Source organism: Trematomus bernacchii, unplaced genomic scaffold (genome assembly GCF_902827165.1).
Source record: "Trematomus bernacchii unplaced genomic scaffold, fTreBer1.1, whole genome shotgun sequence".
NCBI lineage: Eukaryota > Metazoa > Chordata > Actinopteri > Perciformes > Nototheniidae > Trematomus > Trematomus bernacchii.
Window position 1 is genome coordinate 1,767,519 of NW_022987839.1, and position 20,841 is coordinate 1,788,359.

At 39.4% G+C, this 20,841-nt stretch overlaps 1 protein-coding gene across 1 annotated transcript in view; it reads right to left on the reverse strand.

Moving 5' to 3' along the window:
- Positions 1 to 3,461: 3,461 nt before the first annotated feature.
- LOC117500408 (retinal-specific phospholipid-transporting ATPase ABCA4-like) overlaps positions 3,462 to 20,841 on the reverse strand; it is a 47,580-nt gene continuing 30,200 nt past the window's right edge. The window contains exons 27-50 of the mRNA XM_034153334.1: positions 19,798 to 19,852; positions 19,539 to 19,592; positions 18,581 to 18,753; positions 18,116 to 18,240; positions 17,676 to 17,774; positions 16,926 to 17,207; positions 16,585 to 16,617; positions 16,391 to 16,496; positions 16,233 to 16,307; positions 15,345 to 15,514; positions 14,681 to 14,858; positions 13,115 to 13,230; positions 12,778 to 12,925; positions 11,753 to 11,876; positions 10,448 to 10,577; positions 10,144 to 10,264; positions 9,055 to 9,117; positions 8,671 to 8,777; positions 7,753 to 7,894; positions 6,688 to 6,822; positions 6,185 to 6,288; positions 5,906 to 5,998; positions 5,081 to 5,330; positions 3,462 to 4,271 (exon numbers count right to left, since the gene is read on the reverse strand). Coding sequence (XP_034009225.1) covers positions 4,140 to 4,271; positions 5,081 to 5,330; positions 5,906 to 5,998; positions 6,185 to 6,288; positions 6,688 to 6,822; positions 7,753 to 7,894; positions 8,671 to 8,777; positions 9,055 to 9,117; positions 10,144 to 10,264; positions 10,448 to 10,577; positions 11,753 to 11,876; positions 12,778 to 12,925; positions 13,115 to 13,230; positions 14,681 to 14,858; positions 15,345 to 15,514; positions 16,233 to 16,307; positions 16,391 to 16,496; positions 16,585 to 16,617; positions 16,926 to 17,207; positions 17,676 to 17,774; positions 18,116 to 18,240; positions 18,581 to 18,753; positions 19,539 to 19,592; positions 19,798 to 19,852 — 3,015 coding nt within the window. The 3' untranslated portion in view covers positions 3,462 to 4,139. The remainder of the gene's footprint in view (positions 4,272 to 5,080; positions 5,331 to 5,905; positions 5,999 to 6,184; positions 6,289 to 6,687; positions 6,823 to 7,752; positions 7,895 to 8,670; positions 8,778 to 9,054; positions 9,118 to 10,143; positions 10,265 to 10,447; positions 10,578 to 11,752; positions 11,877 to 12,777; positions 12,926 to 13,114; positions 13,231 to 14,680; positions 14,859 to 15,344; positions 15,515 to 16,232; positions 16,308 to 16,390; positions 16,497 to 16,584; positions 16,618 to 16,925; positions 17,208 to 17,675; positions 17,775 to 18,115; positions 18,241 to 18,580; positions 18,754 to 19,538; positions 19,593 to 19,797; positions 19,853 to 20,841) is intronic.

Below are 20,841 nucleotides of genomic sequence, written 5' to 3' on the forward strand. Positions count from 1 at the left end.
AACCAATCAGAGCAGACTGGGCTCTGGTTTCAGACAGAGGGTGAAAAGAGGTGCTGCAGCACAGGCAGTATGAGAAATCTACATTTATGTCCTCTTTAATAAAATACTAAATTACTGTTTTTGATGACTCCAAAAAGTCCAACAATGTATCATCGAATCCAGCTATACAAGAAATGTAATCCACATGAGTATAAACAGACTACCAGCCAAGCTATGCTACAGTATACTGATATATTTGATGTGCAGACGTTTCAGTATAACAGAGAAAGGAAAATATACTTTGCAGAACTGAATGAAAACATAACTCCAAGGTCACCAAATATAATGACTACAGTTTGACGTCTGTTCTTCCTTACATGCTTTTCATTCCACTATCACGTTTTTTCTATACGCTATACAGTACTGTAGATTCCACTGGAGTTTTGTTCATCTTCATGCTTTTCATCGTCTCAACTCCATTGTCTCATGGTGGATCAGACGATTGTGCTGCTGAACACTTACAGATAAAGCTGCAGTCCTATGACACACTGAATATACAGTGATTGAATGGTGAGTGTGTATTCACACTGTAATCAAGACATTGTTATTGGGCATCAGAATCGCTGTCTTTCTGTCTCACTCTCACACTCAACACTCAGTGGATTATAAAACAACCTCAATGCACATTCATTTTCCTTTTGCCTCATACTTCTGTAACTTTGTCTCTCTTCCAGAACTGTATTCTTTACCCGCACACTCTATAGATACACACCATAACCTTTTATGACTTATTCTGTCAACCATGCCCCCAATTAAACTCATGACCCAAAATATCCAGTGCACTGGCTTAAAAGCTCAAAATAGCCAGCCATCTTCTGCCCACACATCACTCAAAACAGCATTAAAATATTGATGTATTCCCTGCTTTAAATATACTCATCCACTATAATTCCCATCATGACCATTAATGTTCAGCTTCCATCAACACCTGAACCAACCGTTTCATAACTAACAATTTAAAGGTTGAACACCTCATTTTTATCTTTTTTTTATAAAGCTGGACTTGTCTTGAAAGCATGACTTTAGTAATATAGTGTAGTGCTTTCATATATTGTGGGTCTTTTAACAGACACATTTAAAACAAATATTCTACATCAAGGCAGCAGAGGCTGGGGTAAATGGGTCAAGCCCCTAAAACCCAGGATTGAACATTTCCCACAATGCAACCTGCTATATTTTGTTTATCCCCTGTTCTCAACAGTTTAAAATTAGTGCTTGTGACTAGCATATGTTACATTAGCTCTTTTGTAAGTGGGTGCCACTCTTGGCATCGTATCAAGAGGCTAACGTGATTTAAGTAATGCCTTTACAAACATTTATGAGGGAGAGTTTTCCATGAGGTATTTATTTTATGAGCTAACAGCATGAACAGGCTTTATAATTATAGCTCAATTTGAAACCACCAAATCGATCAAGGCAGAGAAACTGAGACTTTTAAATCCTGGACAGTTTTATCTAATCACTGTTGTGCTGGATGGATTTTTCTCTAAACACAGTGGATCTGATAGTTAACTTGGTGTGTATTGATCTGAAGCAGAACAGAGGTGTGATCCGAGGCTTCGATACAAACGAAGCGATATAGTCATTGATCCTGTAAAGTCCCCAGGGATCAGTGTTGTAGAGTTTCTTCATCATACCAGCGATGAAGTTGGCCTGCTTCCTCCCACATGCCTCATCATTTAAAAACGTCAGCCCAACACCATATGGGATCCGCACGAAGAGAAAAATCAGAGCAGGACAACTCTCAATTAGATTTTGAAAATAACATGTGGACTCAGAGTTTTTGTATTATCTGAGGGATAACAGAAAAATGTTCCCTTTCCTATTCTCATCCTCAAAAGACTTATATTACTGAGAATGTGTTGCTACATTGATCACAGACTGTGCACACCACCAGGAGAGCCAAGACATGTCTAATCTAAAAACAATATTTCAGTACCGGATTTATAACATGCTAGCAGAAAGGGGTTATTCATATTTTACAGCTTTATATTCAACACACTATATACTATATTACAAGGTTACAGTATATAGTGTACTGAACCCTCTTGGTTAATAAAGTTATGGCAGATTCCTGATAATATAAGTAATTTAGGTTGCAGATGTGAAAAAGTCTGTATTCTCATATTTGCATGAATGATATACAAATGTCAGATTCCCTTCAATAACCTTTTTCTTTTAGCTATTTTAGCGTACTGGAAGTGTATATAGACTTTCTTACCCAAATCGAGCTGTCATTTAATTAAATTCACATTTCAGGCATTGAGATGGTGTTTCAAATGAAGTGGTAATGGTAACAATAAGAGCCAAGGAGTCGAAAAGCAGTAATAAACTTGTAACATTTTCAAGTAAAATTACTTTTTGCCCCATTGATACACAGCTATTTAAAATGGGTTACTTCACATATGAATGGCACGACTTGATCCCTAGCTATCTCCTCTAAATCAGGCATATATGCTATTTTTCACATCTACTACTCTAGACATTGCAATATTGTATGTTTTACTCCATTACATAATGTTTAAAGCTATTATTGTGGTTAGCCACATTACAGATAGAGGAGCAAGCATGTTCCAGAATAAGTATTGCTGTGTCACTGATATTATTGAGTCTATTTCACTGATTCAATGATCTAACCCCACTTGTACAAAATAACCCAAAATCTTTCCAACTTTTCACTTGTCGCACATTTTCTGGCTTTTCTGTGTTAAAGTCGTCAAGGATTCTCTATCTTAGCATTATTTCCTGTTATGTGTCACAGGCACAGAATGCAAACAAGTGTTGAACAATTTAATTTGTTCAAAAGACAGGTTGTTAATATAGATTTGTGCACATTAACAATACCTGGAAATGCAATGGATTCATGGTTATACAGTATTACATGGAAAACACAAGGTGTGACTCAGTGCTCTCCCACAGCGGCACTAATCAGCTCATCAGCTTCATCCAGAGCACCATACTGTATGAGCAGGAGACGAGTGTGAGATCCACACCACAGAGTTCATTAGCTGCCCTGAATTCCACATGACCATCATCCCTCTGTTTCTCTGAGGTAGCCAATGACGTTCAGCCTAGTGGGCGGCCTGAGGCAATGGCAGCATCACTTGAGGTGGGGAAACAGTAATTGGACCGTGATTGCAGTCGAATAGTAAAAAAAATCAGGTTATGATTTTTGGACTATTCGACCGCAACCCGTGTGTCAGATGAATCCAGGGTGTGACAAACCTCCCAGCATGCATCACTCCACCACTGACGGCTAGTGGCTTTTCAGCTTTTCATCGGAGGTCAGCAGGTCGTTGGACATTAACTCTTTCAACTATACTTCTACAACCAGCAGTAGCATACCATGAGGGATTAAGATTTCGAGAAATATATATACAAGAAAAACTACACTTCATATGTACATTATGAAACTCTGTTTTATTTGGGACTGATGATGCAGTACAATCCACTAATGGAGAGTGCAAAGAGCATACATTATAAAGCATATTAAAGTTTTATTTGGTCAGATACAAAATATAAATCCTTTTCATTCACAGCTTTATTTAGTTAAATATCTTTTTTTCCCTTTCCTTCAAGGGGTGTAACATAACATGGCAGTGTATGAAATACTGAACAAAGAATGACTGAACAAAAAAGAAGCAATAATAAATATGTTATGGAAAAGAATTAGCAACCAATATCATATGACATTTGTTTACATTTGTGACATAAAATTGAGGTGTGTGCGTTAATGTAAACGTTAAAAAAATCTGCTTCTAAGGTGCTTAAATATTTTAACATAGAGTATGTACAAATGTATACAAGCCAGTCAATCTAAACACCAGATGAACTTAGACGAACACCCAGCTGTTTTGCCACCGTTTTGCTGTTAAAATACATCATTTAAAATCGAATTAATGTATTTTTTAACAATATTTTGGAAGATTAACTCGGGTTTGCTGCTTGTTAAGTGGCTAGAAAAAAAAGCCAGTGTTACCAGTTACTTTGGCAGGTTAACTGGCAAGTCTCTACTCTAAAAATAATTTGGCTAGCGAAATATTTGTGCTGCTTTAACTGTGGAATGTAGAAAGTTATATCACTGCCCTGTTTAGGTTTGTTTACACAGGACCTTTACGTGTTCTCCTCTGCACGGGCAAGATCTTCACGTCTTTTCTTCGACCTGCTGTCCGTTTGTTTAGCGTAGCGTCCTCGTCCTCTGCTGTCTGCTGCTTGGCAAAGTTAACGAACACCTGCAAAACAGACAAACCAAGTACAGTCAGTACATTGTTGAATATTTTTTTTAACTGCACTAAGGCACAAAAGGACCGTAGTGTAGCTGATTGTAAGTCATATTTTAACCAATAGAAGCGCAAGTGTTACATAAATATGCCACTATGTTACGCAAGTAAACATAGGAGTCCAATGGAGGCGTTCCAGGCAGGGGGGGAGTGTGTGGGAGAGAAACTCCCTCTGGGGGGAACTTTTGGGATTTTAGACCATTTACATGCACACAAACCTATATAACACACTACAGGAAAGGGAAGACCTCAAAAAGCACATTAAGGCCTTTTCTTATACACTCTTCTCTTAAATAAATAAAAATAAAAAATAGGATGAGAAATGAAACTGTCTTGTTATCTGAACATGTACTTGTAGGAATTTATTTTGTATTTGTTATATTTTAATTTAACCCTGGAAATTGGTGTATGTATGTATATGTGTACATATGTATGTGTATGTATATATATAATTTTGTTTATCCCTGTTAATTACGGAATTATCTTTTATTGACCTTATCCTGCAACAGGATGACTAACAGGAGGGCTACTTCTGTATAGGCTATGCTTTCTGTCCTCCCGCTTCTACTAATTTAGTTTCTTTTTTAGATGTATAAACTGTCTAAATTGTTGAAATAGTAGAATAAATAATAATAAACAATATTCCAAAAAAATTATAACGAGATAACCAACCATTCTTCCTTCACAAACATCATCAGGACTGTTTCCCCTAAATGCCTTTAACACAGTGTGAGACTCGTATTGTCTGTGTTCAGAAGTACCTGGTCCAGTGTTGTCTGGGAAACGGAGTAGTCTTCGATGCTGAGCCTTTCTTTATTGGCCACCACCAGCTGGAATATCCTGGCCAGGGAGGAGGAGGCGATCTCGTACTGCAGCGTGTTGTAGTGCTTCTCCCTCTGCACGCAGCCGGGGAAGCTGCTCTCCATGAAGCTCTCCACGGGCTCCAGGTCCAGAGACACGCCCGCTCGAGCTGCCTTCATCTTCATGGTCACTACGTAGCCGTCACCAAACCTAAGGCAAGGAAACACAATGCCAAGAAAGAAAAAAAAATGTCAGAGTACAATTTAAATCTCTTAACTTTTTATCCCCCAAGGTTGTTGTACAACTTTGCATTGTTGTTTTTTCAAGTTTGACTGTTTCCTTATATATTCCTTTTCTGTTCCATGATGCAGACCTTCATTTAAGATAAGATCAGATTAAATAAACCTTTATTAAATCAAACCTTTAATAGCAATATGAGTAAAACACAGGATAGGCAAGATATGAGGTCACACAAGAGTAATTAGAGTAAAAATAAGAATAACTAAGAAACAGTTTAGGTAAGAATAACAACATTATGATTAGGAGAACATGGAGTAGTTGGTTTAGCAGGCATATCAATATGAGTAGAGATATATATTAATATTAATAAATATAAAAGTCTATGTGTCACAGTAGGTACATACAGGGCCGTTTTATACACTGGTCAAGCCTTGGTTGTAGAGCCAAATAGATGCTGGCACAAAGTGTGGCCAAAGCACTTTACAGGTTTAGATTTATGATATTAAAACACTACCCACACACTTTACACACAGAAAACCTCTTACTTGTATTTGAGATGCTGGATGGTACCCAGACACTTGAAAGTCCCATTGACCATGATGGCCAGTCGAGTGCAGAGGGCCTCGCACTCCTCCATACTGGTGAAAAAAAACATCATCAATCTTTATTTGTACTGCTCCTACTCCATGTCAATGAGCAATAAATCATACTTTATAGTTCTAAATAATTCAGGTTGTTGGCAGAAGAGTTACAGTAGCTGTGTTTGCTCAGCTGCTGCAGCAGGAGTGTGTGCTCTGGATTAATTTCATTATTAGATGTTGAACCTGTGTGATGTTAGCACCACGGCACGCCCGTCCTGGATCACACTCATGATGGCATTCCACAGGAAGCGTCGAGAGTGGGGGTCCATCCCTGTCGTGGGCTCATCCTAAACACACACACACACACACACACACACACACACACACACACACACACACACACACACACACACACACACACACACACACAACACACACACACACACACACACACACACACACACACACACACACACACACACACACACACACACACACACACACACGACAAATTCTCTGAGCACATCATTCCATATAAACAGAGACCAAGTCCTTATCTCTATCAGCATATGGCAAACATCTCTGATTTATGTTAATTTGAATTGGACTGTACAGTTCCCTGCCAATGTATAAAACATTGGAGGCCAGGCATGACTGAACCCATATGGCTCGCCATCTGGATCTGTAGTCCATTTCATTGAGAAATCCTCATCCATCCCAGAAACCCAAACAATGGGCTCTCTCACCAGCAGCACCAGCGCCGGGCACCCGATCATCGCGATCGCTGTGGAGAGTTTCCTCTTGTTGCCTCCGCTGTAGGTCCCGGCGCAGCGGCCCGCGTACTCCGTCAGACCCAGCTTCTGGATGCCCCACTCTGCCACCTATAGGGGAGAGGGAGGACATGCATTTATTAAACACGTACAGTACATCTTATCACTTTACATTTGCAAGATGCACTGAAAAAACTGAAAAGTTGACTTGAATGTCAACAAATATCAAATAACTGTAGCAGGTTAGTTGAAAGCCGTAATATTATTATTACCTATTTTTGTATTTAAACGTAATATTATTGCTTTCAACTAACCCTATCAGAATCAGAATCAGAATCAGAAACGGGTTTATTACCAGGTACTGTAGGTTCACACGTACGAGGAATTTGATTTGGTGTCGTGGTGCATACAAGTAAAACTAAAATGTAAAAACACAGATAGAGAACTATTATAAGAAAACTATAATAACGTTAAAAATAATACAAAATATAGAAAAAATTAAATATAGCAGTATGTGCAATGCAATAAAATGAAGTTACTGTATGTGATATCTTGTGACATAATAAATGTCATTAAAGTCAACGTCTCAGTGTCAGCCAAACGTACTGTTTACCCTTTACAACAATTTAATAGCAAAAGTTAAAAGCACAATTTAAACAGTTGTGGAAAAAGGACCCCCCCCCCCCCCCCCCTAAAAATGAATAAAACAGATATAAAGGCCAGCTCTGTTTCAGGAAGTGGAGACAGGAGAGTAATGGCTAAGCCGTCAATCTTGTTGGACAACGTGTCTCCCCCCCCTTCCCCAATTTGTCTGCCCCGTGCAGCTCGTTCAGCGACAGGCTGCTTCACCCGTGGTGTCTCACAGAGAGATATTATTTAATATGTTGTTCTACTCTTTTATTTTGTCTTATCTGTACTGTCACCTTTGCTGTAACAATGTACATTTACCCAATGTGGAACGAGTAAAGGATTCCTGATTCCTGATTCTCTGCAGCGCTCAGTAAGACAGTTACAGATTAAAGGAGCTGGAGGCGTACTCACTCTGGGGATCTCGGACTCGGGCACCCCTCTGAGACGAGCGTACAGGTACAGATGCTCCCTGCCGGTTAGCAGCTCATCGATGGCTTCAAACTGAGGGCAGTAGCCCATGTTCTGGTGCACGTCCAGAATCTCTGTCAGGATGCTGCAAAACAAGACACAAGGAGCCACTCGATTCATTGAGCCAATCAGAAACATGATTTAAGAGTGGGTATTAATTATCTAAAACATCCAGATTTGAGAGGGGAGCTGATTCCTCTGACAAAATGCAAAAACTGAACACAACTATACAAAAATGCATTGTTAGATTGTTAGTTGAATATAATGGACAAAGGTGCTATTGTATTTAAGTTCATGCCATTTAATAAATTGATAATTCCCAATCTGGAGTCCTGAGATACATTTCTAGAGTCATATGAAAGATGATAAATAAATTGTGTAGTTCTATACAGAAATTGTGTTTTTTTCCCTCAGTTATCTGTTCTGTTATTTAACTTATTTTGTTAAGCACTACGAACCCAGACTGTCATTATTTCTGAAGTGTCTGAGATGAAAACATGCTTTGTTTAAAAAGTAGGCATAGAAAATGGATTTCTAACAGATAGAAAATTAGAATTCAAATCACTTTGCAGTAGCTCCACAAAATATATGTATCTGAGTCTTCAAAAACAAAGCGTCGATGAAACCCTAGCTCCTAGTTTTTCTATTCAGAGCACCGCATGTGTTGGTTTTATAGTCAGATAGTGTCATCAAACAGAATTGTGTCAGATTGACCTTCTCTGTGTTTAAACTTTCTAACTCATTGGACTGTTTCCGGTCTCCCATCTTGAACGCCATGCAGGATGAACCGAGAGCAGAGTGCTGCGAGCTCAGTGTGTGTTATATGGACCGCAGGGGCATTTTGGACGGATCTTTATGTACCTGTACCCAGCCACAGTGGCCTCCCCCGAGCTGACATCACTGTCCCCAGTCAGCATTTTGAAGGTCGTCGTCTTTCCAGCTCCATTAACTCCCAAAAGACCAAAGCACTAACAGGACAAAATACAATCAGTCTGTTGATGCGAGGACACATTCTGCTGAATTACAGACAATAAAGTGCTGAAACGCACTCGCTGATACGGACTGGTAATATCATTTTGAAACTTTTAAATCTAATTCGGCTTAATATAATGATAATGCAAATAATCTGAATCTCTAACAGTCTGATGGCAGCTTAATCAGCATTTCGGTTTAACTGAGCAAACACAAAAAGAACAAAACTTGATATAAATGAAACCATAATAACTGAATGTAAAGTGTTTGTACCTCTCCTGCAGGGACACCCACACAAATCCGGTCCACAGCTGCCCTCTTGCTGCCCACATACGTCTGTGCAGAGGAGGCAGGGAAACATGATGACTGATTCATATTTGTTTAGTGCATTTAAAACGATAGCAAATATTGTCTACAGCTTCTTTCTACAGCATTAATCTGCCTGCTTATAGTTTGGAGCATTTTTTGTTCTGCACTTCAAATTGGTTTGAAAGAAACGGGATTAAATATCATGTTTTATTTCATTTAAATAATACAAAATTACATTTCTGAGATTATAATCATCCTCCATAAACAAATGGTCATCATCTAATAAAAATAGCCCCAAACAAAAACAACAGACAATAATTATTTTTATATTTAAAATGTCCCCTGTTATGTTGTGGACTAGCTTTTGTATAGTATTGTTCTTTCCATTTTATGCCTTTTATGTATTTAAAATATATATATTTTTGCATTTTCTTTCCATTTCATTAAGCAGTTAAAGGTGGGGTAGGTAAATTTGAGAAACCGGCTCGAGATACACTTTTTGTTATATTCCATGGAATGCTCTTAACATCCCGATAGCAATGAATATCTCAAGTGCTTTGACAAAAAATCCATAACAAAATGTTATCTGTGGAAGCCGTAGTACTGTAAAAAGCACGACCAATCATTTTAGCCGGCCCGGCTAAAATAACTGGATGGCCTACCTGCCTGTCAGCCTTCCATCTGTGCACAAACTTATCTCGTGCCCTCATTGGTCATGTGCACGTTCGTGTGTGTTGGAGGAGGGGCTCTGTAAGGAAGTGGCAGATTTGTTCCGGCTGTGTATTTTCAAATTCTAGCGCACTCGAGCCGGTTTCTCCAAAATTACCTACCCCACCTTTAAGTAAAGATATTTGTATATATCTGTATTTCCAATGTGCAGCTAACATGTTTTTAATCCAGCATTTAACCCACTAAGGTTTTGTGGATATACACCCATGAATACTGCAAGGGATTACTTTGTTTCTTCTTGTACATTTCATTCAACTTTATACGTGATATATTTCAAAGTTCAACGTGAAAAAATCACAAAGACAGGCGAGCCAGTGTCTCTACCTTAGAGAGGTCTCTGATCTGCAGGATGTCTGTCTTGCTCGCTCCGTCATAAACTCTCTGCCTTTCTGCTGCCACGTCTTCATCCTCGTCTCGTACTGTAGTCTGCGGGCACTTTGTAAACCTGAAGAGGGCGAGAAAATCATCTGTGGATGAGCATCTTGTATTACAGTTGTATCTGATCACAGGTGGGTATGAGCTCTGACCGTCTGTGAAAGAGTTTGTAAAGAAAGGTCAAGACATGTGTGTAACAGCTGAGATGCTGTGTGTGCAGACTTGTACTGTCTGTGTTTGAACAGTAGCTTACCAATTGTCCATGAAGAAGCGGTACTGGATCAGAAGATTAAGAATAAAGAAGACAAAGCCTTCCACTGCCATGAAAGCTATATTTTTCCCCACAAAGTCCCACCGGAACGGGTCCTGTGTGAACTCCTCACCTGAAGACAGATATATACTGAAAATGAACCTCTGTTCAGCACAAAGTCAGTCGTTTTTATATTTCACAAGCAGTACAAATATATTTTCCAGACAGTGGCTACAGCAATAATAATAATAATATTTGTTTAGACTGAGGAGTAGCTAGTCAAGACTATCTATTGGAAATAAGATATCCTTTATTTGTCTTACAGCAGGAAACTGTACAGCATTACAACAGCAATGGTACAGAGCAGATTAGAGGCACACATAAAGAGACAAACATGCGTTAATAAAATACAAAAACAATAGAGTAAACATACATGGTATAGAAATAAGGGGAAGCATTCAAAAAGGTTAGTGAACTGACATATCTAAAGTGTCAAATTAAGAGCATGTAATATGTAGTATGAAATATTTTAAGTGATGGCGGACTTTGCTACAGATCTTGTAATAGTGATGTAAAACTCAAAAGGTAAAGGAACATTAGGAACTGAATTAGTTGTAGAAGCCAAAATGCTTATTTAGCCTGAGGCAATTATTTCCATTATTGTTGTTATTTTAGACTGCACACATTTGTATTTAATAATCACTTCCGGCTTTGTCACATGGGTGTGGTTTGTTTGCATTTAGTCCACCTGTTGTTTGCCAGTAATTAGTATGACACAGTGGCACAGACATTTTCTGTTGACCGCTTGGTCCTCTTTAAGTTATGGTTTGTTTATTTGAGTTATTTAACATTGTTAAAGGTGGGGTCGGTAAGTTTGAGAAACCGGCTCGATAGCAATGAATATCTTAAGTGCTTTGACAAAAAAATCCATAAAGAAATGTCATCTGTGGAAGCCGTAATACTGTAAAAAGCACGACCAATCATCTGAGCCGGCCCGGCTAAAATAACTGGATGGCCTACCTGCCTGTCAGCCTTCCATCTGTGCACAAACTTATCTCGTGCCCTCATTGGTCATGTGCGCGTTCGTGTGTGTTAGAGGAGGGGCTCTGTAAGGAAGTGGCAGATTTTTTCCGGCTGTGTATTTTCAAATTTTAGCGATCTCGAGCTGGTTTCTCCAAAATTACCTATCCCACCTTTAAGCTATAACTTCAGTACAGATTCTTTTAAATGAAACGTGTCAAAGTGATGAGCATACATTAGTCTCTAGTGACTGTTCATTGGGGGTTTTGTCGGAACACTAGTACTTACCAAATCTGGCATAAACATCCGTCACAGCCTGGTTCATGGCCATGTCGATCAGCCCTCTCCCCAGGCAGAAGTGAGGGAACAGCAGCAGGCCTTTCTTCAGCCACTCATTGAACATCAGCAGAGACTGGCAACACACATATACTTATTAATACACATTTCACTTGGGTGCAGGATTGAAAGACAACTTCAACATACTTATTACTGAAAGTCATTATTATCCTGGATATGCATCACTACATCATCTCAGCATTGTGTTTATTTATCTCTGCTCAGTTGAAAGAGTATAGATGTGTGCCAGTAAAACCATTTGGTAAAAAGAACCATCTCCATATTTCAGCAGAGCAGGGAGTCACCTGTTAGCCTGTCAGCAGCAGCGTCTCTGCCCTTTCCCCCCTGACTTTTGTTTCCTCTAATTTCTGTTTTTCTCTCTTCTTCTTAAATAATTACTCGCCAGTTCAACAGGTCCCATCACTCTCATTGTTTATGTTACTGTTATTCTGAGCTTCAGACCTTCTGCTGCCCCGGCTACACATTATTAATCAGCCTCAGGGTTTGAACAAAGTCTTGAAAAGCTTCATTTGGATCGAGGTAAGTTATATGCCAGAATTCAAAAACACAATTATTAACAGCCCATCGTTTCCTTGACACCATTACAAAAAGGTTATTTTCAAGTGTTTACTTGTGATTCACAGTCAGAAAGTTTCTCTGAGATCCCTTACTCTAGAAAGTAGCAAGCATTTTGTTAATTCAATAGCTTATATAATAAACAAAGTGACAATATACGTTGATGGCTTTGTATACCCCTTAAAGAGTTAAAACAAGTGTTTGAATTTTACTCGTACGCCCTTACGTCTTTTTAAATGTTTCTCGATTTTCTCATGAAATATATCAAAAATGCATCTTTGCAGTGAAGATATTGACCCATAGGGAATCATTAAATGAATTGTCCTTCCTTGCTGTGGGTTGAAAGGTAAAAACAACAAAAAAGTCATCTGGCAATTATTTTTAAATCCATACATCCTTACCAGATTGTTTTCAAAGAGCTCCAGGATGAAGGTGATGGCGCTGCTGTTGATGCCTATGAACAGGTTGATGCAGGACAGAGACACGTATGCAGTACTGGGGATGTCGAATATGTAGGACATGGGGTACATCAGGGGCGTCACTGACCACCTGGAGGAAAATAAGTGTTTAAATATATATATTCTTCTGTTTAGATTTCCTTGATGTTGACTTGGGCTGTAATTCAGTTCCTCTTTTTGTTGTTAAGAGGTGACATATTCTGATAAGGCATTACTCACCTGCACAATAATATATATAATCTTACAAAAATTAACCATATACAATGAATAGAATACTTACCCATAGAGCAGAAGCAGAGTTATTAGTGCTGGCAGGTTGGATGGTGATGTGTAACACTTTTTATCAAAAGCCAGGAAAATGCCAACCACCAATGCAGTGCTGAGGGAGTAGTTAACCTAGGGAAGAGATGAAGCATTCGCATGAAGAAAAGGAACAGAAACATCTATTAATATACTAAAATTAACATATGTCCAAACCAAATTGGCTTCAAGGAACAATCCACAACATCTGTTTGAAGATTAGTTTATATGCACACATGCCACATGTGGTTAATCACTTTTAATGATTTGAAAACTGCACATCTTTCAAGTCTTAAAGGAGAGGTGTCATGCTTTTCCGGTTATTACCCGTCCCCTTGTGTGTTATGAAGGTTTTTATGCATGTAAACGGTGTGCAGAGTCAAAACCCTCAAAGTACACCCTGTAGCGAGTAAAACTCTAACACAGAAAATACCTCCCCAAAACGCCTCGTTGGAGATACGTCATTGTCCATTTGAGTCTTCCATTTCGTTCCGGGTACGGCATGATGTCAAGCGGTACCCGTAACGAAATGGACCAATCCCGAAGAGCCGTTACGTTACGTCCGCGGAGCCGTTACGTTAAGCCCCCGCTGATTGGTCCAAATTAACCGATCCACGGACTTCCTCACACACACATCTGTGTGCAGGGAGCAGGCAGCTCAGCTGATTTCTCCTCCCTGGCTGCAGGCTGATAACAGACAGTTGGGATCGCGGCAAAATTCTCTCTGCAGACCCATTCTCACAGCGTTTATCAACCTTTTTCTTACTCAATCTCAAGCCACACTTATTGTTTTTACTTCGGATGTGAGTTTGTGTGTGCTCAGGATGAGTTTGGCTGTGTTTCGCTATGTATCCTAAACAAGGAAACAACACCTCCACGGAGCTCAGCGCGATTCACAACGTCCCGACCAATCAGAGCACACTGTGCTCACAGGGAGGGTGGGGGCTGGAGCTTTTGGAGCTACAACGAGCCGTTAAAGGCAGATAGTGAAATTCAGTGAATACAAGTAGTTTACAGAGATGCTGTATGAGAAACCAATGTGAGTTTGGAAAAATGCACAGTATAAATCTATTCTAGTAGACCTCAACAATGGAATTATGATCAGTGGAAATGGCCATGACACCTCTCCTTTAAAAGAAACTCAAAACACAATTGTACAAATTAGCCTTTTAGGAAGCAAACTCCTGCTATCTGCTGCACTTTCTCAATGCATTGCTATGCATTCTAACCTGTCATCTGATTGTGTGTTGAATTTGCATTATCCCCCTTTTATTGCACAATTTCATCATTGTACCTTTAATTTAAATGTATTTTTTATATGTCTACTATTTGGTCTTTTTTGTTTTTTTTTATGTCTTTTACTGGTAACTGTATGGTGTGTGATTTCTGTGAAATGTGAAGCACCTTGAACTGCACTTGTTGTACAAAAGGTGCTATACAAATAAAGATTATTATTATTATTATTATTATTATTATTATTATTATTATTCATTTCAGCATTAGCAGGGAGCACATTATATATTGACTCCAGCACTGATTGACTCACCATGTCCCAGAAGAAGTTGGCCACCCAGTAAACCACAGGGCTGACCCCGCTCACAAACTGCAGGTGTTTGGCCTTGGTCACTCGCTCCTGGATGAGGTAGAGGACGAAGCTGGCGGGGATGAAGGACATGGCGAAAATAACACAGATCGCAACCACAGCGTCTACTGAAGTGTTCAACCTGAGGAGAGAAGCAGAACAAGTGATTGTTGTGATTGTGTGATTATGTAATTAATAACAAACAGTAAATGGCAACTTGGGATGGTGGCTTTACAGAAAAATCCAAATTAAAGTGCTTTTAAATCAAAATAACACTTATTAGCTTTCTTTTAAAAATAAATATATAAAAATAATAAAGTAATTTGCAAATGTACAGTTGGGTAGAAGTCTATTTTTAAAACAATTAAAAAAAGTAACTCATGTTAAGTTATATCTTCAATTTACTTTAAATGTAAACTATTTTCTAAAAATTATAGATTCATGTATATACATTTATTTTTATAAACGGGGAAATAACAGAGAAAGAACAGAAGGCGTTTTATCTGCTCAAAAAAAGAAAAGAAAAATATATCTTTCAAGTTTATAGCAATACAACATTTGTTTTCATGTGCGAAAAAAACAATTTTAAAACACAATTTATTTGTATTAATATTAGTTAAACACTCACACTGTGACTTCGGACAGCTGCTCCTTGGTGAGGTTCAGAGGGTGGTTGATGGCGGTGATGCCAAACTCCACAGGTCTGGAGGATGGAGGCAGGAAAGCCCGCAGGATGGCGTTATTGGCCACGTTCATGAAGGCCACCATGGCGTGCCAGCCTTTGTTATTATACCAAACCTGAGGAAGGAGATCAGAGTTAACTGAACACTTTACACCAGGGGTGTCAAACTCAATTTCATCGCGGGCCACATTCGCATTATGGTTGCACTCAAAGGGCCGGTTGTAACTTCAAGACTATATAAAAATACATATATAAATGTTTAATATATAAAATAATGTATTATATTTCATTATTGCCTCTGCATTGGATTATTATCGGATAGGGTAATAACTTCATAATTAACTACGTCTGAAAGCAGAAGTCTAGGGCAAATAATTGCAAGTCTCTTAAGTGAGAATGTCACAAAATGATTTAAAGAGAAAAGCAAAATTCTGAGAAAAAAAGTCAAATTTGAGATGCATTGTGGGACATGTAGTTTATGGGCAACGTGCTTCTGTAAATCGGCCTGTAACCGTATAATAAACGTATTATATCTTTTGCAAGCTCTTGTGGGGCCGCATGAAGTGAAGTCACGGGCCGGATTTGGCCCCCGGGCCTTGAGTTTGACACCCCTGCTTTACAACCACAACCTTCTGTGACAATTACAATCCTGATCTACAACACCGGGCGTCGTGAGCTGACCTTCCTTATAGAAACACCTCAATTACTTTAAGTGGAGACCAACGCTATGAAAGCATTTACAGCCAACGTCCCTGTGACATGAATTGCAGTGTGTTGTATAAAATCAATGCTGCCCCTTGCTGCTTTGCTTTTAGCTGTCCATCCCACACATACCTTAACATTGAATTCACTTTCCATGTAATGCAAGAAAGGACCAATCTCCCTCAGTGCACGTCGAGAATAGTGTCCCTGTGAAAGAAAATTATCATTATAAACCAATTTGATGGACTTTTTGCATGACACTCATGTTTAAAAAGAAAGACAGTGCGTACCGCTGTGATGTTGAGCATTCGCCCCAGTTGATGGAAGAAATGCTGGATGTCTTTGGGGTTGACGTTGAGGATGGGAAGCTGTCCTCCGACTGACAGACCTCCATACCTGGGGACAGAGAACATTTAAACTTAGTGTCCCACATCGGCTACACAAGAGAAAGAAGAAGTGAAACGGATTAAGCGCAAACTGTTACCTTTGTTCATTCACCCAGTATTTGCTCTTTAAACTGTGAAATAAAAGACATAATTGAGTTAAACAGAAAGGTAAATGATATGTTAGTAAAGGGGTCATACTCTTAACAATTCTGAGTAATCATAGCTTGTTTGCAGCATTTTTATTATCTGTCTATTTTAATGCAGGGTTTCTCATCTACAGAGTTTTGAAAACATCGTTTTTCTGTCACTATAAACTTTTTGTCACTTCTTTTAAAACTTCATACAGTATAGCTTTTAAGGTGGTTTTACACACGTTTCCTTCTTTAAATCCCCCTGTTTGCATCAATTAAATGCCGATTTCAGTTATATTTAAACCCACCTGGCCCTGATGAGAGTGGGGTAGGTTTTGACTAGGTAGTCAGAGATGTTCCTGTCCGTCATGTCCAGCATGGTGTCCCCTGTGACCTCGAGGCGCTGCCGGGGGGGCAGACCTCCGGCTCCTGGGGGGCAGATGGGCATCATGGTGAGCTTCTTACTGGAGCTGCACTCGCAGGACGGAGACGGGTCTCTCTGGTTCCACTCTGGACTCTTTAAGATGTCGCTGACCGCAGGAGAGGCGTCAGGATACTGCCACTCTGATGTGCTGTTCATACAGGGCATTCTGTGGGGGGGTAAAAAGGTGAGTCACCAGTTATTTGAGAGAACAATGGATATGTAATCACATAAGATGACTTTCATGTTAGCAGGTAAGTTACTGCATCTGAGTTAAGGGGAGACACTAAAGGGGGATCAAGGTAAACATATTAACACATTAATATCAGCATGAAACTTCCCCCGGGTTATTACTCACATTAAGTCTATTATGTTTTGATTGCCAGTCCTCTAAAATGTTATATTAAAGAAATCTGAACATTCGATAAAGCCAGGTTCAAAATTCTTGTTTCATTTTGGAAAAAAACGTCAAAATATACATTGGGATGAAACTTGAACATTTGGTGTACTCAATTGCTACTTAAATGATGATGAAAAAAGCTCATTTTGACATAGCCTTTTAGATTATGTATTATACAATTCCATATATTTAGCAAATTCCATCTAGTCTTGAAGTATGAAGAGTCCTGATACTCACTTTAGTGGGTCTCCTGCCATGCAGCGTGTCCCCAGGCCCGGTCTGTCCAGTAAGCGCTCAGTGAAGCGCTTCATTATGGGGTCAAAGGGCTGCTCGTTACTAAATGGGGACGAGAAAATGTAAAGAAGAAAATCAAGTTAAAGCCAGTAACATTACATTTTTTGTTTACATTACATGACATGTTACTTGTTAGACGCTTTTATCCAAAGCGACTTACATACTCAATACTGTGGGCAATCCCCACAGGAGCAATTTGAGGACACAACGACATGCTGACTGCAGTGGGGTTTGAACCTGTGACCCCGTTCCGAACACCAATGCACAACCCACTGCGCCACACACCTCCAGTACAGAATCATTAAAAGCGGTTTTATCACAACCAATCCATTAGCAAGGGTTATGGCAATTTGCCATTTCATAGCATGGTTGAGCGGTCTAACCTGAAGAAGGTGAACTGCTGTCCGTACATCCAGGGGGTCAGAGTCAGGCTGGGGTACTCTCCGAACGGAGGGACGACCATGGTGGAGATCAGAGCGATCAGGACAAAACTGGCAGGAAGGACGATCTGAAATCACCAAAAACACAAGTGAGCAAGTTGCTAAACTCAGCTGTATCAAAAGCAAACTATAAAGAGTTTAAACCACTATAAAACACAGAGAGGTATAATCACATTTTGACACATTTGCATACGAGTTATGTTTTCCACTATTACAATATTTTATTTTAGACAAACATATCCCCTTTGTTGCCAAGTTTTTCCTCAATGGACTCCCAGATGATATATCCTGACATTAATGATGGTGTCCTTTTAGTTAAAATACAGTAGTACTTGTCTGCAGTACATAACATTTTCCAATAAACAACACGTATGTATGTCATCACTCACACCCCTCCCGACTGTGTACCTGTGCCAGGAAGTCTTTAGTGCTTCTGATGGCGTGATGAAACCTCTTCACCAGCAGCGCGTGGAACTGCTTCAACACCAGACAGGACCCTTTCACCTGCATGGAGCCCTTTCCTGCACTGCTGTCTGATGCACCATGGGTAATGCCGTTACTGTGCATCCCACCATTTTGTTCTGCGATCAACAAGAACATATACAGTAAGTTATGTACAGAAATGTTCTATATCCATACCTTTTGCTAAAGAGACAGTTTTAGATTCCACTGAGCAAGGCACATCAACTTGTCAGAGGTTTTTGATTTGTTCCATTAGCTGACAAGTGACAAATAACAAATGTATGGTTATAAATGAATTAGAATTTAAAGTAGTGCTGTGCTAGAAAAGAAGACTAATATATTTTATACTGTATTTTATACCATTAAAGGTGGGGTAGGTAATTTTGGAGAAACCAGCTCGAGATCGCTAGAATTTGAAAATACACCACCGGAGAAAATCTGCCACTTCCTTATAGAGCCCCTCCTCCAACACACACGAACGCGCACATGACCAATGAGGGCAGGAGATAAGTTTGTGCACAGATGGAAGGCTGACAGGCAGGTAGGCCATCCAGTTATTTTAGCCGGGCCGGCTAAAATGATTGGTCGTGCTTTTTACAGTACCACGGCTTCCACTGATGACATTTTTTTATGGATTTTTGGTCAAAGCACTTAAGATATTCATTGCTATCGGGATGTTAAGAGCATTCCATGGAATATAACAAAAAGTGTATCTCGAGCCGGTTTCTCAAACTTACCTACCCTACCTTTAAATTGGTAACAGAAAAGCACATACCTGGTCAAAAAAGTACCTTCACATTTAAATAACAAACACGTCTGGCACATACTGATTGACCCAAGTTCAGAAGATTAAATTAAAAGCGGCTTTCATTGCCAGAATTCTGTTGGCTCTCAGGTTTCTGACCTTTATCACCCTCTACACCAACTTCGTTTGTTCTCCGCTGTAATATCCACTGTTCTAGAGGAGGGAGTGACATACGAGACACAAAACAAACGCACACAATCTAGAGGGTTAAAACACAAAGGATGCACATGGCGATAAGACAAGTAGCTAAAGTTGAAGATAGGGAATTAACAATAAAACTTTGCTCTGAGGGATTTACAGCAGGTCAGAGACGTAAAACAAGGAAAAGGCCATGTGTAATATCTGTGGTGGGATTTACCAGGAGTGGTGCCATTATTCGCTGCCTCTCCATCAGCAGTGACCTTTATGAAGATCTGGGAAAAAAAAGAGATGAACTTTGGGAAACTTTCTAAACTTTTCAAGCGATAGTTCTTCTTCTTAAGTTCAGAAAACCAGTGATATACGTTTCCCAATTTCACCTTATTAAACATAACTTAAAGTGGACCTATCATGCTATATTTGAAACATATATTGTAGGGCCATACCTATATAAAACATGTCTGTGAAGTTTTTTTTTCAAAATACCAAACAGATCATGCATTTTAGCCATGCCTCATTTCGCTCTATTTGCTCTTTTCCAGCCCTGTTTTTGCAAGGGCTGATTCTGTGAGAAGTCTTCTTCGCTGCTTTTGTGGCAGACTACAGTGCCACTTACAGGCCTGGCATATGTACTACAGCGTCTCCAGCGCTTTCGAGCGGCAATGGCCGTGGCCGTGACCCAACCTCTCATTCCCCTGATAGGTGGAGAGTTGCCCATATAGGCGGAGCTCCCTGTTTCTGACGTCAGAACAATTTCAAATCTGTATCAGCTCCGTTGCAGCCCCGTTTTTAGAGATTTGGGTATGGAGGAAAAGAGAGAGGGTTGTGTTTTCTGACACTTGGTGAGTTCCCTGACACACCGGGGACACATATTCATGTATAAAAGACGTACAAAAGTGCATTTTGCATGATAGGTCCCCTTTAAAATAAAAATAAAAGTATTTAGATGTTGAGAGGAAACATAATGCCATCCTATACACTACAGTATGCACATATTTTGCATAGAAATGTACGCAATTAAAGTAATTTGTCTTGTTTTTCAAATGATTTACTGTCTTTGAAATGTATATATTAATGTGGCACTTTAATAGAAACACAGGAGGGAGAGAGACGCAACAAATGCCATATTCAAACCATGCCTTTGTAGTTCATTACTGGAAATGATTTAACACATATCAAATCTAATGTAGTGTAAATGTAGAAGCAGATTCCATAACCTTTATTTTTAAGAAAAAAATACTTTATGCTGTTTGCAGAAAAAAAT